We start from the raw sequence: 25071 nt of genomic DNA, 5'->3' as shown, positions 1-25071 counted from the left end.
ATAATTGTAATCATTCAAATCAATGATTTTTTTTCCGCGCATTGGTTTGTTTCCTTTGCAGCACACATCTGACCTCTGGCAACATGTGTGTTCCTACTTCCTGAATGACTTGGTAAAAGACAACAAAGACAACGAAGATGACTATTATTGGACAAATGAGGATTTACAACCTTATACTTTTGAAGCTAAATATACTGCTGCTTATAGAAGCAAGCAAGAAGGAAGAGTGAGACATTGGAGCAGACAGAAGCCAAAAGAGGGGGATGAAAGCGATTTTGATGTTACAAATATGGAACTTGGAGCCAAGCTATTTCGACATAAATGGATTGTTTACCCAAAATCAACAGGAAACCTCCGCGGCCAGCTGGACCAGACGAACAACTATCCATCGAGTGAGTCACACTTTATATTGATCATGATACACGCAGCACTTCGTGTGTTATTACAACTAAAGTACATACGCTGTCTGGCTAGCTGCGTACAAACAAATGTGGGCTGCTAATACTTTACAGACAATGTAATATGATTGTTTATGTTTTCCAGTCAGTACAGATTGGTGTCCTATCGCAGTGTTATGCATTACAAACTTAAACGTGTTTCGTGCCGACGTAGAAGCTAGCTTATCTCTTGACATAGTTAGATTTACGGCTAATACCGAAGTACGCCGATGCGTTAGTACGATAGAAAAAAAGTTCCTCAGTGTTCGCTCTTATAATAACAATGTCGCTACAACTTGGTTATAATGCGGCTTAGGGAACACAAATGAAGTATTGACGGTTTTTGAATGCATTTTCAAAGTGATTTAAAGGTAGAATTGATTGCTCCTAGCTGCATTGCTAGCCACCAAAATGAGCCAATTTTTACATGTTAGAAAGCAAAACAAACAAAGCATTTTGTCTTATTATCTCTGATAATGATTGTGAATAATAGGCAAAATTCTAGAAAAAAAAGTGCAGTTCTCCTCTAAGGAGCTGATTAGAATGAATTCTAATGATGCGTTTTGGTGTCGTTTAATAGTTTTTAATGACGTCTGTTTTTTCACATCGAAAATATATTTAAATATTTCTTACATGAAAAAATATGTTTTTTTCCCCTGTTTTTTAAAATCTTGATTGGAGTAAGTACAGCCTCTCTCCAATGAGCGCACCTTCCAAGGTTAAAAAAAAAGAAGTTCCGTCAATATAGATGCACTGCACGACTGCTTCTAAATTGCCCATAAAAAGTAGTACATGTCTCCTGCATGTTTGAAAACAACACAACTAATAAAATGAAGGTGCAATAAATGAGAGTCTCCGTGGTGTTGCCCCGTATAGAACACCTGAAATCCTCAATATAAATAAGGCGGTCTGCATCCCTTTACAATTGCACGTGCAGTGTTAGTAAATCACACGCAACACGCCCCATAATAGTACACGCTATTTTTTAGATTGCATGGCACACACTGTTTAACGTGTGGTGTTTGGATCTTAGTAAATCAGGCCTGTAGCATTTGTTTTATTAAGTTTGCAGTTTGTATTTATTGTTCAGCACTTGGCAATACTGCTGCATAATGCTTATGTGTTTCACTAAAGCTGGATCTGTTTAGCACACAGCTTTTAAAACTTGTCGCTCATCCTCCTTATATACAGGCTAATAAATATAAAGTGCTGGATCATAATATGTCCTAAAGTTGTCTCTCAAGAAGTATGCCTTGAGTAGTAGGTTTGTTGTTGTTGAAGGGAACTGTGGTCCCCCCCATGTACGTCATGGATCTTGTGACTGCTCATGCTTATTATTCCCCAGGAGTCTCTGCGAGATTTATATTATTTTGATTATATCTATTTGCTCGCAAACTTAGTAAGTCTGTTAGTGTTATAAATCAGACATATATGATAATCGCTTCAATATAGAGTCAACATGTTTTTCACAGTATACTGGTACTTTAAATATCATAATGTGATGTGTTACTAAATGTTAAAGATTTAAAAAGTCCCAAGTTAAAAGCAGCACAGAGCAGGTGTGTTTTTAAGTTAAGCTTGAAGCTGGTCGTGTCAGCAGTAGAAGTGGTAATCTTTGGGCATCTCACAATTTGATTACGATTCAGGAGCTACGATTCGATTAAAAATCGATTATTAACGCATCTTTAATTTATGTACTTTTTTTGTTTCACTAAACAAGTGTTAGTCACTTGCTACTTTCAAAGAGAAATCCTTTGGAAAAAGAAACAGTTGCATTTATTAAAGTAACAAAAATGTGTGCAAAACTATAAGTGCCCTATAATAAAAGGAGCTGGTGAGGTGGCTCGCTGCAGTCAGCCCAATTTTAGAATTAATAAATCGGTTATCGATGTTTACGAATCGATTCTATAATCGTCCATGTCCGAATTGCGATGCATCTAAAAATCGGTCATTTCCCCCACCTCTAGTCAGCAGTGTCATGGATGTGTGGGGGATGGGAGGTCCACAGGGAGGGGATCGCACCAGAGAAAGCTTCCCACCCCAGCTTAGTCCTTGGGACACTCAGGATGTTTGCGTGTGAGGAGCAAAGAGGTGGGTACAGGAAGTTGTAGGGTGGAACAAGTCTTAGAGGTGAAAAGAGACCTGGTTCTGTGGTGTTTTGTGGCTGAGGGTGTTTGGGTGCAGTAGATGACAGGGAGCCAGTAAAGGTTCTGATGGACAGCTGTGATTTGGTCTCGGGAACAAGCATGGGTGAGGACGCAGGCAGCGGAGTTCGGCAGATATTGGAATTTGTTGAAGAGATTGGTGGTTGTGCCAAAGAGAAAGTAATTACAGAAGGCACAAGTGAGGGTTTCAGCTGCATAGAAAGAGAGAGAGAAAGAGAGAGGAGCGAAGGCGGGCAAAGTTCTTGAGGTGGTGAAAGGACTGCTTGATAAAGCAGTTGGGAGAAGGTGAGTTTACTAACTCCAAGGTTCCAGCAGAGGGGTGAGGGTGTAGAGTTATCAAAAGAGAGGTGCAAGTCTTTGGCTGTTGAGTTAAGGGAGTTTGGACCGATAATGGCGTCAGATATGGTACAGTTCAGTTTGATGAAATGTGTTTGCCTCCAGAAGTTGATATCAAAAAGACAGGTTGAGAGGGCAGAATAAATCTGAGGGTTGAGTGATTTTTTGGATATGTGGAGTTGAATATCATCGGCCTAGCAATAGAATCGGAGTCAATGGCGATGGATAATCTGACCAAGGGGGAGGAGGTAGAAGATGAAGAGGAAAGGACCAAGTACCAGACTGACTGACTCAAGTGAGGGTGTCGTCCGTGATGTGGAAAAAAAAGATTTTAGGCGAGAAAGTAGGATAAAATGCTTGACTCTGCAGAGAGGAGGAGATCCTTTGTGATCTTAAGGAGACCACAGGTACGGGGACCTGATTGAAATTGTTCATAAAGTTTGTTGTTGGTGAGATGGGTCTTGATTTGGGTGGAAACAATACCATCAAGTCTCTTGGAAAGGAAAGGGAGGTTTGAAAAAGATCCAAAGTTATTGAGGTCATCAGGATCAAGTCCAGGTTTCCTAAGGATGGGGCAGGCAGTTTGAAAGATTAAAGGGACATTGGAGGAGGTAATAAGGAGAGGAGTTTTTAGGAGGGAGGCAACATTTTAACCAGGAAAGATGGGCTGGGGTCTAGAAAGCAAGTGGAGGATTTCATAAAAATGATGATTGACTTCCAAGGGGGCGCAAAGAGTGGGTTGTTCAACTGCAGCCAAACTAAACAGTCATTTGATGAATGCCCTGGTTTCTTCCGCCCATCAGACAACGAGCATCTCAGGAAGTGTATGGAAAGTGGGTGTGGCCTCGGCCAAACTGGACGTTGAACTTCCACATGATAATTGGATGATTTGTCTGAAGCTGAATCCCTTTTTGATTGACAGCAAAATGAGAGAATCAGCGATCTTGAAATATAAATCACTGCCAGAGCATTTTCCAACTTTCATTCCATTGTTCCAAGTTGATATGGACAATTTTACAATCCTCAAGTGACGTTTTCTTTGGAAAATCTAGCTAATTTATGTATTTTATCTGTTATTGAAGACTGCCTTCATGTTTAGAGAGCAGCTGAAAATTAGCTTCCCCACTTGAAAGACCAGCATCTGCCACGGGTGTAAGCTAGCAGCCCCGCATCCACCTACCGAGACAAAGATAGTGAAAGACTGGCACGAGGCTTCACTTGATTTCTTCATTCTGCTATAGATAACTCAATAATTTATGTGCCCATAAGTGCCCAATGTGATTTATTAGATTTTGGGGCTCATTTGGAATCACCATCTGTATTGAGGATTTTTGATTATTGTGTACTTTTTTAGTTGAAATAGTTATTGTGTTTGCAGCACTGACAGATGAGTGTGTGCAAAAAAATAAAACGCTCTCGTGCATGAAAAAAATTGAATTATCCTCATATTGGAGTGTATGAATTGAAACGACAATTGATCATTTTTGTCAGGGGACACACCTTTGTGTGAACCAGTCCACTCGGCTGAGGTTGATGTCCGCACTTCAAGAGGGTCTGATGGGAGAAAAAAAGCAAACATTTGAAATTCATCATGGAATCAAAAGTAAACTCCACACTCATTCATTCATTCAAATTTAAAGTCAATACAAAGACATCTATAAGCTCCGCATTCCTTCATTTCTTTGTACTTCCTTTTATCAACAAACATGTGCTAACAGCGCACTCTGGTGTTGTAGAAATAGCATGTCTACTTTTTAACCCAACACCGGATACATATATTTTATATTTTGGCCTTCTGTGTTGTGCACCAAGCAAGCGCCATACAGGCGTGTTTGGATGAGTAGGGTGTGGAAGAACTTGACCTCAATCCCACTGAACTTTGATCTACTTTGCTTGAGTTTAGCTCCTGCGTTGCATCCAGGAGGCCTCACCGCCACAAACGCACCTGTGGCCAGTATGAAGGACTCGGGGGTCCTCTCTGGGAGGGGGGGAGGGGAGTCGTCACTGTCCGAGCAGTCTGGGTTAAAAAGGTCAGATGTCAGATGAGCAAAGTCTTGGTCTAATAGATTGGTTGATGGGAGGATCAAATCAGTGAGGAAACAAGCAGCCACCAAGCAGCCTGACCTCACAAAGCAGAGATTAGAAGAGAAACCAGCAAGCAGCCTTCACTCCCCTTTAGAACTGCCTTTAAATACTGGAAGCACTGGAGGCTGCAGGACGACATGATGGCCTTCCAAGTATTTAAAAATAGGGATTTTGTGCTCCATTCTGACCCCAGCACAGCAATCATTACTGTGTTCCATGTTTGCCATGCACTGTTACTTTTTCCATCACCATTCCACATGCACACAACTTGCACCACAAGCTCACTCCTGCAAAAGGAAGCGGATGAATGCTAACGATTAGGCTACTGTGTGCACTCATTAGCATGCTCCCTCGTTAACACAACATTAGAATCGCGATTATAAGGGAAGCTAGTGAGATTAAAGCAACTTTGACAACGTTATCTAATCAAGCATCATTCTTACAGTACAGTATATTCAATGTATAGTAGTACCTCGGTTTTCATTTTTAATTATTTCCAAAAGGGCCGAAGACCAAATCCTCCGAAAACACAAGCAATTTTTCCCAAAAGAAACCAAGTGAATCCTATTAATCTTTTCCGAGATTAGACATCCAAAAACATTAACACAATGCCAGTGACGGGTAAATGTTGCCTTAAGGAGCATGTGGCACACTCACTGGCTGTATCGACACTGCAATAAAAAAACTGGATAAAGACAGTCATTACATTTGACATGCAAATAAAATTGATAGAACTCAAACATAATTGTTTTATTGTTTTTAGCGATGCACCAACTTTTAGTGACCAATAATTTTTTGCCAAACATGGCCCAAAGTTGCATTTTCGGCTTTTGGCTGAAGATTTTTATCACTTTTTAACACTGCCGAAATTGAATGTGGTGGGGATGTTAACAAGAAGCACGCACTTGTCAGATGTGGATGTACTAACATATCCAAGAAAAACGGTTTCTTACTGAATTTAATAGTGTTTCTCACCTTCTTGATGGAAGTGCTGGTACTTGTACTTTCTTGGTGCATAATTTTGAAGCCATACTTAATAAAAAAAGCAGTGAGACTTAGTTAAGCAAAGCACTACAGCGTCAAAAGGATTTCCAAATAGGAAGTTGAGAGAAATAATAACGCACAATGAGCAGAGCTGGACTGAAAAGAATGTCATAATTAACAACACGACAAAACTGAGTCACCAGTGCGAAAGATCCTTTGTCTGGACACCGGATTTCGTGGAATGTCATGCGGGGAAACAGACTAGTTTGTAAGGCGCAATGTTAAGCTGTACAATAATCGCTCAAACTTTTGGGTGAAAATTTGCGCCGAAAACGGAATCCTTTGAAAAACAAGGTACTACTGTACTTCAAAGAGTAACTTTGTACTGTACTTTGAAAAAGCAGCTGGAATGGCGTACTTGCAATGGCCAAAGTGGGCGATGAGGAGCTCTGCCCGGCGATGGACATGGGTGAAACCTTTCGCACCAGCTGGTGGTCCCCAAAGTGAAGAGACTTAACCGTCGCCGTTGAGACGCTGATGTGACAGCCCTCTTTGCCCGCTGCGAACATCTCTCCATCGCCCTGTTCATCATCCGAGTTGTCCGAGTGCAGCGGATTGGTGAAGCTCAGGGCAGTCCGAACTGGAGTGGAGGAGGAAGAAGAGGAGGAGGAAGACAGGGCCACGCGATCAGAAAAGGATGAGGACGAGGACGTCTTTGGCAAAGTTTTCTCCGGGCTACTGCAGGGTTGAGTCCAAGTTGCCTGGCTGCCTTTTAGCTCCACTTTTTCACCCATCACTGGGAGGTGGTTGGGTCTGGCGAGTGCTCCTACTTCCAAACCGCCCACTCCCACCTCTGTCCCCGAGTCCTCGGACAGGGAGGAGCTGGAGGTGAGCAGGGAGTGTCCGGAGCGGGCCTTGAAAGCGTGGCTTCTCTGCAGCGCCCCCCCACTGTTGGACGAGCCGCCACCGCCGCCTACTCCCACTGAAGAGGAAGTGTCAAAACTACGAAGTCCTTCCTGCAAAGGCACCTTCTTAATCTCAATGCTGAGCTTCCTCTCGATGCGTGGCGCGCCGCAGCACTCTGCAGCTGGCGACTGAGGGGAGCAGGAAGTCAGGCTTTGGCCCGATTCTGACTTTGTCGTCGTCGTAGGAACTTTGTTGTTGTAGTTTTCATTTAGATCTAAATTGGAGATCTGGGTCTGCTGCTTTTGGTCTTTTGGTTGTGATTGGCTGGTCTGAGTGTTATGGGTGGCTTCTGATATGTTCTTCCCCTGCTGTACACCTTCATTCTGAGAGAAACAACCATAAGTACAGGCACCTAAAATGCATCCCATCTGACACCACATTCACCTGTGTCACGTTCTGTTGTGCAGTAGCCAGGACGTGTATGACAGGTTTGGGGTGGTAGCGGTCATTGTCCTGGCGAACGCTGGTGACCGTGGGGAATGCTGATGGCGGGGAAGGGGTCAGTATGGGAGGCACTGGATGAGGCTCGGGTGGCTGCAGGATTTCCTCTTTGACGTCGCCCTCCACCTGTGTACTACAAAAACGCAGCATATATTATTAATATGTGGAATGTAATATATATCATTTGATATGTCATTATGCTGCACCACAGTCAGACATGAAAAATACTGTAGTGAACAAAAGTGATGTTATTTCAGCACACTAGAAGGCACAGATAATAACACTACAGTGGAACCTCGATTTAAGAACCCCTCTATTTGCGAACTTTTCTATTTACACACTTTTGGATTGGCCAAGCATGCCTCCATGTGCAAACCATGTCTCTGTGTACGAACGCTTCATTTGGTCATTAATTTTAGCGCCTGCAGACAAAAACGCAGTGTGTATCATTGTAGCGGAGGCGGAGCCTTCCACTCACGTCCTGCACAAGACATACTCGGGTCTCAGCGCTCCAGTATGAGTGCCTTTTGTGTGTTTTTCCACTTTTGGCTAGTTTTGTCTATTTTGATAACGCAAAATGAGGCCCAAAAAATACAACAGACCAGTGTGGAAAAAAGGAGAGAATCCCTGTGGATTAAAAAGAATACTATTTGCAAGGAGTAGTGTACAATAATGGCGCTTGCAAGTATGACTGACAAAGATTGACAAAGCAGGCTCTTTAATTGTGAAGACACTAGACATTTCTGGAAAAAATATGCCAGAGAAGAGTTATTGCACAGCAAGGAAAAGATACGACAGTTTCTGCCCTTTAAGGAACAGAAAAGCACACATGAAAAAGGGTGGGAGTGTTTGAGGGTCCTCCACAGTCCCCATTTTCCTTTTTTCCTTTGTTGGTCTGCTCCTTTCATTAAGCTCCTTGTCGAGGTGGGTGGATTTTACCTTTTTAAATGTTTATTATAGTAGCAATAAAGTTGTTAAAGTTTAGGATTTCTGATAATTTGGGAGGGCACCATTGTGGCTTCTGTGTGTGCGCATGTTGCCAGATCAGCGGATACAGCACAGTTCAGCATGTTTGTAAATACAAAGTTGATCCATCACCCCTTGTTATGTTTGTTTGATATACAGTACTGTAAATCACTTTATATTGTGTTCAAAGTTTACAAATCTTAAATAAAATATGGACTTTTTTCGAGTCTTGAACCCGTTATTAATGTTTACATTGTTTCGTTTGGGGAACTTTGCTACACTATACAAACTTTTGGATTAACAAACCATGTTCAAGAACCAAGTAAATTCGTAAATCGAGGGTCCACTGTATATGTTCTCCTATCCAGCCTATGAAAAGTTAATTTCTTGAAGTGTTTCTCTGTAGTCGTGTTCAAGTCAGCAACTCAAGCTCAGTGTGAAAACTCCTACAGGAAGTTGAGGTTGTGATTAGGCACACAGAGGTACTATGTAGGGCGGGCATTCATATGTGTATGCAAATAATCACATTTGAGATGTTCAAAAACGTCCTTGTGTTTCATTTATGTAACTTTATGTAACATGTAACTCATTACAGTAAGTCTAACGACTTCCCAGGATCATTCCAATGCGGTTTGACTTGATGACGTGGAATACTGACGGATAATCTTCATTTGGTGTCAGCATGAAAAAGTCAACTTCAAGCATTTGTCCTCCTTCTGATAAACAAGCTTTAAAAACAGCCTTGGAATCTCCTTTTCAAACAACTTTGATATTGGCGTCCTTGGTGTCGAGCAAATAAAACACAATCCGATTCCCGCCGAAACGGATTGTTTCCATGGAAATATGAATGATTAAAAAGCAAGAGAGTTTATTTAAGACTGTGCTTCTAAAATCAGATTAAACTTTTATGATCTCCCAACAAATAGAAGTCACGCCAAAACAAATAAAAAGGATGTGCAGCACATAAAGGATTGAGTAAACATGTGCAAACGTTATAAGTGAGTAGACTTTTTGGGGGGGTGGGTGTCTAAGCATGCATTGACAGTGACTTTGACCAGACATGAGTGAGACTAGGATGGTGAAAATAACCCCTATTAAACATGCACCAACTCTACATATTCCACTAACACCATAAACAACAAGCCAAAAAAGGTTTCATTCCCACCATGGGATTAATGAAGTACATATATATGTTCATACATTTATGATGGCATGCATAGATCATAAAACTAAATGAGAATCAGGAAATAAACTCGCTGATGCAAAAGTGGAGCACAAACCCTGCTGGGCCCATAAAGCAAAATGAAAATGGAGAGAAGAGCAGCAATGTGGGGAATATCTGCTCCTGCAGGGAGGGCGGCTCTACTTGGTCTTGCCCAAGGTTGTGTTACTTTTATCGGCAGACTTGCAGACGATTGCCAAGTGTTGCAAAAGGATCTAAAAATACAGCCGAGGTTCCTGGTGGCGACGGAGCTTAGCAGATGGACAAGAGTTCGGTTTGGGGAGACGTTGCTTCTGTCAACTTTTACTGAAAATCTTTCTTTTGTGTTTGCAAAATACTGTTCATCTGTTGGCAAAGCAAATACTTCAGATAAGGATGAATAGAAGAAAAGATTGAGCAATAATATGAATATATACAGCAGTAGCTAATTTTTTTTGGCTAATAATCAATTTTAAAAGCTTAGAAAGAAAGCAAATTGTACGAAAAATAAGGTATATCTAATTACGGTAATATATTCCAGACACCTAAAATATGAATATAAATAACACCACTAAATGAAAAATTAAATGAAAAAAGGTCTTATTCTGCCATTTGCACTAATTGTTTATTACGCGCTTCTGTTTCTCTTATTTGTATTTTCCCATCAAGCCTGCAGACATGCCCACCTTCGCATAAATTAGACTAAGGTGTTTAAAGGGGCTGTTTGCAACATTTACACAGATGCCTAGCGGGTGCTAACTTTCCAATGTATTTTAAGCATTATATCCTGCCCTTTTACGACATAATGAAATAACTATGTATGTGCGTAACACATGCACTTGCATTTGCTTTAGGTGTTGTTAGCTAATAATAGTGATTTGCATAGTTAGTGTTAGCTGTAATTAATTGTATATTCTATTATAACAACAACATGACAGCAAATTGTTCGTTGCTTCTCTTGGACTGCTTTTGTATGTGTGCACATGCTCTCTGTGCGTATGTGTTGACGAGAAAGGGTGAGTGACTGCCGTAAACACCAATAATTTTGTTCGTGTCGGTAAAACTTTTCAATGCATAAACTTAGTAATGGTGAAAAATATATATTTTTTAAAACAATTGTTTTCTGGTAAACCACTAATGATAACATAAGCTACCTAATATATTTTTCTTTGTTTAAAAAATAATTTTATTCAATTGCAAACAGCCCCTTTGACTGGTGAATGAAGGTGGGCTCATTACTACTCAAGATGCCGACTTTACCTAAAAATTATGGAACTTTAAACTGTGGATGTCACTAAAATCCATGAAAAATATAAGATTTTAAATTTGAAAAGGCCGTACTAATCCAGGACGTATTTGTCACATGAACATGTGTCGCCGTGGTGATGTCTTATCGCACTGAAAGGATGCACTGTGTATCCCATAATAATGTGACTTTGGAGTATGTTAAGGTAACGTGCGAAGTCCCACAGGGTTCGGTGCTTGGCCCTGCCCATTTCAAAAGTTATATGCTGCTACTAGGTGCCATCATATCGCAAATACTGTGTTAGTTTTCACTGTTATGCTGATAACAGCTAACTTTACAAACCCCTAAAGCTGACCAACACACCGCGTTTTAATGATATTAAACAATGGATGCCCACCTGCCCTGGCTCCTGGTACACTTCAGATGGGACTTTAAGGTTTTATCACTTACGTACAAAATATTAAACAGTCTAGCACCATCTTATCTTGCTTATTGTATTGAACCCTACGTTCCAAGAATGCTGGCTTATTAATGATTCCTAGAGCCCCAAACAGTATTTGCAGGCTCTAGAGCGTTCTATATTCGGGCTCCAGTACTCTGGAATGCCCCAACGGCAACAGTTAGTGATGCCACCTCAGTAGAAGCATTTAGGTCCCACCTTTTTTAGACTAGTTGACCTGCCGCTTCTCTCTCTTTGTTGCCCCCCTCTCCTGCAAGGAGAGGTTAACAGATGGCCACAGATAATCCGGGGGGAGATGACAGTCAGGAGGAGGTTCTAGTTGTTCTAAGTCGTGACCTAGTGTCAACCACTCGCCTATGACCTGGATGGAAATCTTCCACAACCCTCTGCTTGCCCCCAATGGACTGGACTCTTACAAAATCATACATTATGTCAATTTGGTTTGTGCATCCCTTCGAGGCTCCTGTGATTAAGGGCTATATAAATGAACTTGGATTGATTGATGTGTGTATACCCGCTACAACAGCTTCTTCTTCCTGGCTGGATGTGAATAATAATTTGTAGATTACCACCCTGATGTTATTTGTGATGTTAAGAGTAGTGTTCTGTTCAAAAGTTTGTGAAGCTGGTATGCATCAAAGAGGCCTAAAGGGATAATGCACTTTTTTGGAATTTTGCCTATCGTTCACATTAATTATAAGAGGCATGACGCTGGATGTTATTTTCATTTGTTTTGCATTTAAAATATTAAATAAAGGTTATCAAAAGTTTGCTTACAATGGAGCCTATGATAGCCACACAATTCTACTTATAAAGCCCTTAAAAAACATCCAAACACATAATATACATGATGTAATGTAGTAACGGGCACATTTCTAATAACATTTAATATTTACGTAATTTGATCATTTTAAGCAGGGGTGTCAAAGTCAAATGGACGGAGGGCCAAATAAAAAATTTAGCTACAAGCCGAGGGCCGGACTGTTCGAATGTTCATTGAAAAATTTTTAAATGACGCATATAGTCTAGTGAACCTAATTGAACCTACTGAAAACCTAACAAATATATTCCAATATGATCAGATAAATAAAGCAATATTTTCTTATGGCTCTGTCAGTAATCTTTAATTTTCAACAGACACAAAAGACAAATTTCCTTTATATAAAAATCCCCATAACATGAACATTAAATGAAAGAAACCGGTATTCAAGGCACCATCAGTAGCCTATATTTTCTATTTTAGCAAAAGTGGGCTAAATTTACTTCAAAGAAAAAAACAATAATAGCAATTTTCTATCATCCACTCAACTGAAATATTTTTAAAATATAATTAAATTGAAATACAATAAAATAAAGTGCAAAAATCTATAAATCAAAAACAACACTTTGTTTAAGGAGAAGTAACATGCAGTGAAAACAAATATTAAACTTTAACTTTTAAACTTGAATTGAGTAAAAACTCTAAATATGTGATTGCACAGTAATGTTCACATTAAACCCCCCTCCTCCCTCCGTGGGAGGGAGGCGAGTTGGGTGCCCGAAACCCCCCGCTGGTTTCGGCCCGCCCCTTGGCGCGCGTGGCACGGCGGGCTCCGCGACCCGACGGCTGGCCCTCGTGGCTTGACGGCGGGCGCGTCCCGACGGGCCGCGCGTAGGGGTCAAACGCAGAAGTCTCAGGGCCTCATGGTGAGGGGGTGGCCTGCGGGTTTCGGCCCGCTTGACCCCCCCGCTCCGCTTGGCGCGCGCGGCACATGACGGGTTCCGCCACCGACGCTCGGGCTGCAGCCCGACGGTGGTGCGGGCCCGGCGGTGACGCGCGGTTTGGGGAAACAAAGCAGAAGTCTCAGGGCCTCGGGGCCGGGTTTCGGCCCGCCCCCTTGGCGCGCGTGGCACGGCGGGCTCCGCGACTGACGGCCGGGCTGCAGCCCTTCGGCCGGCAGGCGCGTCCCGGCGGGCCGCTCGCCCCCTTTCGGAACCTTGGACCGGCATCCGCTTGGTGCGTGTAAAAGATCTGCGGTCTAAAAAAAAAAAAAAAAAAAAAAAAAAAAAAAAAAAAAAAAAGATCTGCGGTCTGCGGGCCGGTTCTAATAATAAATCAAGATCATCCCAAGGGCCGTAAAAAACCTTCTCGCGGGCCGGATATGGCCCGCGGGCCTTGACTCTGACATATGTGATTTTAAGCATACGCGGCACATTCATTTCAAGAACGCATCACGACGTTTGCTTTTTTTCCCCTTCATCACTGATTATTACTCACTGCAGACTTTATGAGCACCAACAAACATAAAAAAACATCACTTACTTTGCAATGTCTACTGTCATTAGGATGCCGACTGCTAGAATGTTCATTTATTGCCATTTAAATGAAGAATGACCATAATCCTCATGAAAAAACGGGGTGGGGAGGCGGGGGTACCAAACATCTTTTCGTGTTGTTCTTGCCATTTCCGGGCCCTAAATTGCTGTTAAAGTGTGCCAACTTGTCGAATTACCTCTTTAGACTTCTTCTGTCCAGGTGAGATGCATGATTTATGATCTAAAATAAAGTTTTAGGGAGTAAGGAAGCGAGAAAGCAGACCACTCGATGCATAGGGACACACGGTAGTGATCACGGCTCCGCTATAAATAGTTTATCTGTGTTAGCGCTTATAATAACAATATCATTAATACTTAGTTAATTTTCAAGTCAAAAAATGTAAATGAAGCATTGTTGGCGTTTTTTAATGGTTATTTATTGGATTTTATGGTCAAAACAGCAGACTTTTATTTACCAGTTAGAATGCATTAAAAAAAATCCATCCGTCGTCATGTCTTTCATAATGATTATAAACGATAGTCAAAATTTTAAAAAAAAGTACTGTTCCCCTTTAAACAGCTGTGTGTGTGTTTGTGTGCAAGTTGCAGAGTTGAAAGTTTGCCATCAACTTTCCAAAAATGATTCATTAAATGATTCACTTATTGTGCTTGGTACATTCTTGCCGATCTGTTACTTAAAACTATTGTTGATGATCACCTCCTTTTTATAGCTTCTTAGATGAGTACTCCATCCATCCATCCATTTTCTACCGCTTGTCCCTCATGGGGTCACAGGGAGCTGGAGCCTATCCCAGCTGCACTTGGGCAGAAGGCGGCGTACACCCTGGACAAGTCGTCACCTCATCGCAGGGCCAACAGAGATAGACAGACAACTTTCACACTCACATTCACAAACTTGGGCCAATTTAGTGTTGCCAATCAACACACACAGCGCATGTCTTCGAGGTGGGAGGAAGCCAGAGTACCCAGAGGGAACCCACGCAGTCACAGGGAGAACATGCAAACTCCACACAGAAACACTAACCACTGCTCAACCATGCTGCTAGACGAGTACTCTATATATTTATTTTCTATGAAATAGTCACATATTCCAACGATGACCTCACGGTCCATTTTAAATCATCGCATTAAATGTCCCAGGATGTCTAAACACGGCTGATAATGAGCATTCGCCTTGCTTTTTATACGGTGGTCTCGCCCTCCTTCTCTTACACTTCCGCAGGTAAACAATGTTCATTGTGGTCCTTTTGTCCTCATCAAAATGCATGTTACCAGTTGTCTCAATTAAAGCAATCAGAATAGATTTGTTTTAAAGAAGTTTCTTTTATCATCTTATCACATGTGGTGTATGTACACTGCATCCAAACTATAAGTGCAACATGATGTTTCAACTTTCAGTGGCGCTGGAATCATTCCAGACTCAGAAAATACTGAAGTCGATGGGAAAATATGTGGAAGGTCAGATATGACAGAGAATGCCCACATCTAAGTGTTGATGCACCCAAAGTGTGCATCTTGGATGAAGGCAGTAACAGACTTAAGTTGAGGGGGGGAAAGATGCACTGACAGAATAGGACCATAAAAAAACATTTAACATTACTTTTACCTTTATTAAAGACTCATGTTGGCAAAGATGGAGATGAGTGTAGGGGGAGGAGAGGGAAGATAGTAATTTGCTACGAGATCTTTCCTAAATTCAATAGTGTTTTTTAAACTTCGTTATCAAAGTGCTGACAATGGCAACTTTCTTAGGCCTCATGGTGCAGTCGTACTCAATAAAATAAAAAGCACAGAAACTGAGTCACCAACGCATGGATTCTTTTTTTTGGGCACTGAAGATGGCGTACGAAAACCAGGGTAAAACCAAATCATACAAAAAGTGAAGTGTACAAAAAGTGAGGTACCACTTTACGACTAGAGAGGATTACCTGCGTATGCGAGGTGGTTTCGGGGGAGGCGTGTCCCATCGCTCGTCATCTGACTGGTGGCCTGCTTTGTCTGGACTGCTTTGATCCTGCAATGTTTCACAAGTCATGATGCAACATCAACATTAGCCTCTGAGTGCCTCCTAGAAAGATTGTGAAAAGTGGAAAAGCATGCGTAGGATGTGTGTAGATTACTGTAATACTGCAATAGCCGCAGCAGACTGAGCCTCTGTGGGTGTTTGGGCAGCTAAAACAACAACTGCTGAGCAGACGTGACTCAACCTGCTGATGGCGTAAGTAACTAGGGCCCAATGATAATGTTTTGATAAGCAGTTAGAGGTGCAAAATAATGGTTGAGTTGTGGTGGCAAAGTTCTCAGGCATTCACACAATATGATTTATGTAAACAAGATTGTGCTGTGCAATACTCCCCTATCTCCAAATTAAGAGGTTGGAAATACAGTATATCAATATGGCAAACTATTGCCATATTTAATTTTACAATACAATTATCGATACCGCTCGTGTTGTGTCGTAGTTTTTTTTTGCTGTTATAAATAAACCCTTTTATTGGTTATTCCTTTGTGAGTTGAGTCAGCATAATGGGAGAAGGGATCCCGAAAAATGCCAAGGCTTACTCGTGTGTATTGCTGGTGTAATAAAACCTCCACAGGAGGACTCTGATAAGAAAAAGAATAGAAATACTTTTATTCCACAGCTCTTATTTTCGTTCAAGTACTACGGTAGGAAAACTGTGTGGCGGAATCCATCATTAGCTCTCATCTGCTTCGCTGTGCACAAAAAAAAAGTTTTCTTAAAGATTCAGTAACGTGCCCTTCTATTCCAACACAAAACATAAACATGAGGTCACTTACAGCTAATCACTAAAAACGTAACAGAATTGCTTTAATAAACTTTATCTCCATCCCTATGCATATTGAATGTATTCACTTTCTATCAAAATATGCAAGTGTTTAGTCATGTTTCTAGTCATATTTATACTACACTTAGGAATATTTAATCTACTTAATAGACATGAGTTTAAAAAGGTGTCACTGTTTGTCTAAAACATAAGACAAAGGGCCTGATTTACTAAATGTTTGCGTGTACTAAAACAAGTGCAAAGTTCATAGCACACGCAAAGCTGATCTAGTGAATTGCGTCTGTTAAAGGTGCTGTTTGCAACTTCCTCACAATAACATTTCTCAAAGCAAAAAATATAAATTTTTAGTGGTGGTTATCGAGAGGAGCCAGATGAGGTGGTTCGGGCATCTGGTCAGGATGCCACCCGAACGCCTCCCTAGGGAGGTGTTTTGGGCACGTCCGGCCGGTAGGAGGCCACGGGGAAGACCCAGGACACGCTGGGAAGACTATCTCTCCCGGCTGGCCTGGGAACGCCTCGGGCGCTAGACGAAGTGGCTGGGGAGAGGGAAGTCTGGGCTTCCCTGCTTAGGCTGCTGCCCCCGCGACCCGACCTCGGATAAGCGGAAGAATATGGATGGGTTATTAAAGTTAAAGTTAAAGTACCAATGATTGTCACACACACACTAGGTGTGGTGAAATTATTCTCTGCATTTGACTCATCACCCTTGATCACCCCCTGGGAGGTGAGGGGAGCAGTGAGCAGCAGCGGTGGCCCCCAATTCCAACCCTTGATGCTGAGTGCCAAGCAGGGAGGTAATGGGTCCCATTTTTATAGTCTTTGGTATGACTCGGCCGGAGTTTGAACTCACAACCTACCGATCTCAGGGCGGACACTCTAACCACTAGGCCACTGAGTAGGTGTATTAGTGGTTTAACACAACACATCTGTTTCCTAATTGACTATATTTTGCACAATTACAAAGTTTATGTAATAAAAATGTTACCGGCCCGAATAAAATGATTGGAGTTTATGGCTGTCACTCACCCAGTCTTGTCAATGCATACGCGCATAGAGCACATGCACACATACAAAATCAGTCCAAGGGAATCAACTAACATTTTGCAATCATGGTTTTGTTATGATAGAATATACATTCAATGACCGCTTATGCTAGCGAGCCGAATTGCTATTATTAGCTAACAACACCTAAATCTAATGCACGTGCATGTGTTACGTACGTACGCAAATACGCCATTATGTATGGGAAGCCGTAAAAGGGCGGGATATACTGCATGAAATACATTGGAAAGTTGCTGCACTCAATGCATCTGCGTACATATTGCATACAGTCCCTTTAAGTGAGCAGAATAAGGCATGCAATCCATTTTGAGTCTCTGTCTTTATTAATATGCAAAATATATGCTGATTAGCAAAACACCCACGAAACTGGTGGAAGAAGATGCAAATATATTATACAGCACACGCAATGTGATTTATCAACACTTATAACCGTTTTGCAAGCACTATTTAACGTTTTATTTAGCACCTTTTGAAAAGTATGTGCAAACTCATACAATTACACACACACAGCTGCAGAATTGTTGCTTGCGCCGTGCTCGCTCCGCAAAGATAGGAGAGGAGCATGAAATGTGTGTGAACATTTTGCGTCATCTGTCAGAAATAAAAAATATTAGACATATCGTCTATACAGCAACATCATTTTATAAATGATGTTGGATCTGAGCCGAGGATGTCTTTGTGGCGTGTGCAGCCCTTTAAGATATCTATGATTAAGGGCGATATACTGTAAGTAAACTTTGATTGATTCATTGATATCAATTTATATTTGCGTGCTGGGTGAGTTAAGGGGCTGTTTAAAACGAAATAAATTAATACGTTTTGGTGTCTGCTGGCTACAGTCAGACATCCAGGTATGCTGCCACACGTGCCCAAACATCGATCGTTTACCCATAAAAAATATTAAGAAGCTGCAGAATCTGTTTGACGTATTAAAGCTTGATCATATTACGCCTATACTGGCTCAATTTCACTGGCTTCCTGTGCACTTAAGATGTGACTTTAAGGTTTTATTACTCATGTATAAAATACTAAACGGTCAAGCTCTATCCTATCTTGCTGATTGTATTGTACCATATGTCCCGGCCAGAAATTTGCGTTCAAAGAACTCCGGCTTATTAGTGATTCCCGGAGCCTAAAAAAAGTCTGCGGGCCTTAGATCATTTTCTATTCGGGCTCCAGTACTCTGGAATGCCCAACAGAGATGCTACCTCAGTAGAACCATTTAAGTCTCATCTTAAAACTAATTTGTATACTCTAGCCTTAAAATAGACCCCATTTTTAGACCTGTTGATCTGCTGTCTCTCTTTTCTGCTCTGCCCTTCTCTCCTGCGTAGAGAGGTTATCAGGTGACCATAGGTCAGCCTCCACGTAGGATGTGATAGCTGTTCCAAGTCGGGACCCAGGAAGGACCACTCCTCTTTGCATCAGTTGGTTACGTCTCTTCGCTGCTGATTTGTCTCCATTCAAGAGGATCCCCTTCTGGCCCCACTATGGACTGGACTCTCACATTATTAACCGTATCCACTAGGCATCCATTGCACCGGTCACCCGGGGGGTGTCCCCACATCTGCGGTCCCTTCCAAGGTTTCTCGTTGTTCCCATTGGGTTGAGTCTTTTCTTGCCCTGATGTGGGAGCCGAGCCGAGGATGTCATTGTGGCTTGTGCAGCTCTTTGAGACATTTGTGATTAAGGGCTATATAAGTAAACTTTGATTGATTGATTGTTGATTGAAGCACACAACCAGCTCTATAAAAACAAGTTGCTTGTTATAAGCAGATAATGAGTCAACTTGGCAACACTGGATGCAGAAGCACCCCGAAGGAGACATGCATTAGTCCGCTCCTCAAGGGAAATACTGCACGATATTATACATCATTACATAAAACTACTGCAGTTGTTTGTAGTACATGCTATTGTATTGATTTTCAAACAGTATTCATCTAAAAGTGTTTTTTTTCTTTTTAAGAGTCATGTTACATGTTAAAATGGTGGTGTTTTGGGAAAATCAAGCACAGATTGTATTAATTATAATTAATTTCAATAGGCGGAGCTGCTTTAAGATACGAGTGTTCCGAGCTCAGTCATAGAACAAGTTGTGCTGACAAGTTGAGGTACTTCTGTATAACGATCGTTAGTAAAACCAGACATAACTTTATAAATATGTCTGTCAACTTTTTTCCTTGGTTGCACTTCTGGGACTCAGCGGAGGAGATGTGTGAAGTGGCGTGAGCTTGTTAGCTGGTATGTGGGCCATTGAGAGGAGTAAATACCAACGACAACAACAGAATAAAGCTTTTTTTAAAAATGCCCTCCGAGGCTTCGCTGTTTTAAGTCACAACTCTTGGAGTTTTTCTTGAGTCCTGGATTCTCAATTTCACCTACACTCTTGCCTCCCATGTGACTAATTATTTGTGCTCCTCCCCTCTTTCGCTGTGTTCCAGTGTTGTACTCAGCAACATCCTGTCTTTCTTTCCCAGCGGACGTCATACACATGTGTGTGTGTGTGTGTGTGTGTCATACCATAACATCATGTATCTGCACGTTGGTGGAGCTCTCCAGTAGCTGTAGTTGTTTGGTAAAGAGTTGCGCTATTGCTCTGTGGACTAACTCATACTGCTCCTGAGGAGGGAAAAGACAGGTGATGATGATGACGGAGGGAGGACCAGGTGTCATAAAAAACCAAATGGTGTGCGTTAATGAGATGATGCAAACTAATCAATATCAGAGTGCACACATTAAAAGAAAAGCCGTGGCAGATGAGTGCTAAGTTCATTACTTTCAGGCAGGAAATGTAAGCACAGACTTTTTTTTCTTTAAAAAAAATTACAAGCTTCCTGAAACAGTGCTGCCTGTCTGTTCTTTACCTTACTCAGCTATATGAGAGAGACCAAACATTTGGAAGACACTCCAGCACTCTTGTATTGGTTCTAGTCATGTCTTTCGCACAAAAAAACTCAACCTTGGTCTGAACAGCCGAGTGGCGCTGAGTCCTCATTTCTTGGATCAATCGGAACACGTTGAAATCTTCTGGAATTTTCTGAAGTTGCACACATCGTAAAGAAGGTTTGATGGTGCCATTTGCACTTTCAGTATATGGAGAAGTGAGTCCATCTATATACTTACCCCAGCCTTGAGGAGGTTCCATGTGTAGTCAATGGCACAAATGGCGCCCGTCCTCCCACAGCCCGCACTGCACAGTCAACACTCATGCAAATTAGCCCCAAGGTACTATAAGACGATTCACTTGTATATCAAATCTCCATGTCAGACCGAAGCTGAGATGACGGCGTAGCGACACACATAAGCATCATAAAAGTCCATCTCATGCTGTCACACAGTTTCCAGCAAGCTCATCAACACACAGACATAATTTTAAGCCCTGCTGTTTGAAAGCAGGAAGTGTCCTCGGGCTTCTCATTATGGCTTTTTGAGCACACATGAAGACGGTGTGTGACATCAGCATCACAGCGTGCGGTTCATTCTTTCACCGCGAGAGCTTCTTTATTAGGGGGGCATAGTGCAGTCGTAAGCGAAACACCACCATGATGCGGCGTGTGCGTACCTGCAGTGAACACATATAGGGACGTCGTCGTTCTCTTGGTACTCTCTCATTAGGCCTATCATGTCCAGGATGGAGTCAAACGATGAGGGGACGTCGTGATCGGGCCAGTTAATGTAATGGAACTGCGTTAATCTACGCGTTTCCTGCAGGGAGACAAAAAGGAGTGAATGCCTGTGCGCTTCAAAGCGTTTTGGGTCGTACGTATGTACCTACATTCTCACACTCCACCAGCAGAGTGCGGATGAAGTAGTCAGTCCTGGCCTGCTCTGATTCCTGGAAGACAACACAAGTGAAGTGATGCGATTAAAAGAAAATGTGAGAAATTAAACGCCCCTCCCCACCGTTTTGCTTGCTTATTACGAAGCACAGCTGCAATGGTGCAGATTTATCTACTTACACAAGAGATTTTGAAAGGCCCGAAACTGACGGGCTCCCCGAGCAGAGGGAAATAACGCTCACATTTTTTCTGAGGAGAGGAGAGTGAGTTAGCTTTGGCCGACAACACTATAGAAGAATTCTTGAACGTAGAGCGAGAAAACATTTTCATTGGTGCATTAAAAAGTACACTGACTCACCCTTCCCATTTCAAACTCTCGACAGGCCATCACAATAACCTGCAGAGACAGAAGCAAAGAAGGCTTACAGAGAAGTTGATGGATTTTTTGACACAGTTTGATGCTACAGCAGCAGGAATCACATCTGCAAGCTTTGCAGCGTCGCATGCTCGCCGAGCCTAATAACCACTCCCGCACGGCATGGGCTCATCTGCTCCAACCCATATACCTCCCTATTAAATATTTTTTCATGCATGATTAGGGTGGTGCCCATCAGATATTGATGCGATATTGGCAAAAAAACAAAACAAGTACCGCATTTTTCGGAGTATAAGTTGCTCCGGAGTATAAGTCGCACCGGCCGAAAATGCATAATAAAGAAGGGAAAAAACATATATAAGTCGCACTGGAGTATAAGTCGCATTTTTGGGGGAAATTTATTTAATAAAACCCTACACCAAGAATAGACATTTGAAGGGCAATTTAAAATAAATAAAGAATAGTGAACAACAGGCTGAATAATTGTACGTTATATGACGCATAAATAACCAACTGAGAACGTGCCTGGTATGTTAACGTAACATATTATGGTAAGGGTGTCCGCCCTGAGATCGGTAGGTTGGAGTTCAAATCCCAGCCGAGTCATACCAAAGACTATAAAAATGGGACCCATTACCTCCCTGCTTGGCACTCAGCATCAAGGGTTGGAATTGGGGGTTAAATCACCAAAATGATTCCCGGGCACGGCGCCGCTGCTGCCCACTGCTCCCCAAGGGGATGGGTCAAATGCAGAGGACAAATTTCACCACACCTAGTGTGTGTGTGACAATCATTGGTACTTTAACTTTAACTTAACTTTAAGAGTCATTCAAATAACTGTAACATATAGAACATGCTATACGTTTACCAAACAATCTGTCACTCCTAATCGCTAAATCCGATTAAATCTTATACGTCTAGTCTCTTACGTGAATGAGCTAAATAATATTATTTGATATTTTACGGTAATGTGTTAGTAATTTCACACATAAGTCGCTCCTGATTATAAGTCGGCCAAAATATGAAAAAAACTGCGACTTATAGTCCGAAAAATACGGTATGTGATATGCGCTTGCATGTAAAATATGACGTCAGATACAAGCAGACCTGCAGCGTGTTTTATTGTGCAAAACTCAACAGCCAGTTAATATCTAAATGTAAGTCAATAAGCATACAAGGTTGGTCTTTTCTTATATTTTAGTCAAGTCGTTTACAAAAGGTAAACATAATAGGCTAAAGGTTCCTAGGAGCTGGCAGCTACACAACAACTAAGCACACAATTGCACTCAAACTCAAAATCCGTAATAACAATTGAACAATATTGCAGTCTAACACAGCACATCAAATAATTATACAAACGTAGTTGCATATTACTAAACATACTTTCTAATGTACAAGGTCTCTTAGAGACCTTGTACATTAGAAAGTATCCAAAACAATTAACAGTCCATTTTATTTTAAAGACAGCATAAGTCTATTCCAAACGGTTAACAATAAATAGGTTAATGTGTAATTTCCAAGTTTTCTGTTCACTTGATCAAACCTTTTATAATATTCCACACTACAAAATAACGCATGATTAGTAGATGATCTGTCTGAGGCTGAATCCATTTTTGATTGACACAAAGTGAGCGAATCAGCGATTTTGAAATATAAACCGCTGCCAGAGCATTTTTCAACTTTAATTCCATTATTCCGCATTGATATGGAACATTTTACAATCATGTAAGTGACATTTTTCTTCCTAAAATCTAGCATCTTTATACCTCATCTGTTATTGGAGACTGTACTCATGTTTAGAGAGAAGCAGAAGATGAGCTTCCCCTACAAGAAAGACTAGCAGCCGCCACTGGTATACAGCCTGTTACATTATACAATAAGCAGCAACAATAGAAAAATAGAGCAAAACGATATAAGAAAAAAAGATGTATTAATATTAATTAGTAATAACATTTGTTTTTAAATGTATTCACCAGATTTTTTTTTGCCTTTTTAAAGAAAATGTATGCATCGTCATCAATTATGCAAATGTATATCCATCCATCCATTTTCTACCGCTTATTCCCTTCGGGGTCGCGGGGGGCGCTGGAGCCTATCTCAGCTACAATCGGCCTGGACAAGTCACCACCTCAATGACGTCATATTAAACAGACCCCAACTGCCACAATTATATTGGCAAGCAGGGGGAAACCCTTTATTTCCGTGTTTATTTGTTCACAACATTTTACACAGGACTGTTAGATCAACATACGCCAGTACAAAGTTGGATTAGTCTTTAATTGTTACATGGTTTGAGGAACAACAAGAGAAAGTAAGATCAAATATAATGTTCATATCATCGTGGAATGCATGCAATAACACCAACGTTTGTAAAGCTGTGTATTTTGATGCAGCATTGAGCGCCACACGAGGTGTATCTAATGTTGTCACCGCTGAATCTATACACTGTTTCTATCCATCCATTTTCTACCACTTGTGCCTCTCGTGTTGCAAGGGAGCTGGAGCCTATCCCAGCAGCACTCCGGTGAAAGCCAGGGTACACCCAGGACAAGTCGTCACCTCAACCCAGGGCCAACACAGCTAGATAGACAACCATTCACAGTCACATTCACACACTAGGGACAATTTAATGTTGCCAACAAGCCTATCCCCAGGTGCATGTCTTTAAAGGTATTTACTAAGTTTGTCAGAAAAAAATAGCGGTGATGTTGATCTGAAGATATATTTTTAAAAGTGAACATTATCAAAAGATAATTTGATACATTTGGAGAGAACAGGCATGGTGTCATTTGCAATCTAAAGGGAACACTTCCACACACCAACCTTTGCAGACATACGTACATAGTAGGTTGTAAATGTGACTAAGAAACAACATACACCAAAACATATTCAATATCTATTATAGGGACGGCGTGGCGAAGTTGGTAGAGTGGCTGTGCCAGCAATCGGAGTGTTGCTGGTTACTGGGGTTCAATTCCCACCTTCTACCTTCCTAGTCACGTCCGTTGTATCCTTGGGCAAGACACTTCACCCTTTGCCTCTGATGGCTGCTGGTTAACGCCTTGCATGGCAGCTCCCGCCATCAGTGTGCGAATGTGTGTGTGAATGGGTAAATGTGGAAATACTGTCAAAGCGCTTTGAGTACCTTGAAGGTAGAAAAGCGCTATACAAGTATAACCCATTTATCATTTATTTATCTAGAACAGTGGTCCCCAACCATCGGTCTGGGGACCGGTACCTGTCTGTGACGCATTTTCTCCGACTTAACTTTCGCCTGTCCCACTAGACCAGGGGTCGGCAACCTTTACCACTCAAAGAGCCATTTTGGCAAGTTTCACACATTAAAGAAAGTAATGGGAGCCACAAAAATGTTTTTAAAATTTAAAATGAAAAACACCGCATACAAAGCTTACATGCTTTGTGCTATGTTAACCAGGGGTCTCA

The 25071-nt window shown here is 41.6% G+C and overlaps 1 protein-coding gene across 7 annotated transcripts in view; it reads right to left on the bottom strand.

Annotated features, from left to right (window-relative positions):
• Positions 1-25071, bottom strand: part of ptpn12 (protein tyrosine phosphatase non-receptor type 12) — a 48240-nt gene that overhangs the window by 4441 nt on the left and 18728 nt on the right. For 2 of the 7 annotated variants that reach the window (XM_062065737.1, XM_062065740.1), the window contains exons 5-16: positions 21610-21648; positions 21432-21500; positions 21248-21307; positions 21035-21177; positions 20596-20662; positions 20432-20509; positions 19993-20091; positions 15532-15617; positions 7358-7547; positions 6426-7296; positions 4884-4955; positions 4439-4492 (exon numbers count right to left, since the gene is read on the bottom strand). In XM_062065737.1, the coding sequence (XP_061921721.1) occupies positions 4439-4492; positions 4884-4955; positions 6426-7296; positions 7358-7547; positions 15532-15617; positions 19993-20091; positions 20432-20509; positions 20596-20662; positions 21035-21177; positions 21248-21307; positions 21432-21500; positions 21610-21648 (1828 nt within the window). Of the gene's footprint in view, positions 1-4438; positions 4493-4816; positions 4956-6398; positions 7297-7357; positions 7548-15531; positions 15618-19992; positions 20092-20431; positions 20510-20595; positions 20663-21034; positions 21178-21247; positions 21308-21431; positions 21501-21609; positions 21649-25071 lie in introns of all 7 variants that reach the window. The other 5 variants (XM_062065741.1, XM_062065738.1, XM_062065739.1 and 2 more) reach the window with 3 other exon arrangements.

This window comes from Entelurus aequoreus, linkage group LG12, assembly GCF_033978785.1.
Source record: "Entelurus aequoreus isolate RoL-2023_Sb linkage group LG12, RoL_Eaeq_v1.1, whole genome shotgun sequence".
Lineage (NCBI taxonomy): Eukaryota > Metazoa > Chordata > Actinopteri > Syngnathiformes > Syngnathidae > Entelurus > Entelurus aequoreus.
Note: the sequence above shows the minus strand (reverse complement) of the source record. Positions and strands in the feature narration are given on the sequence as shown.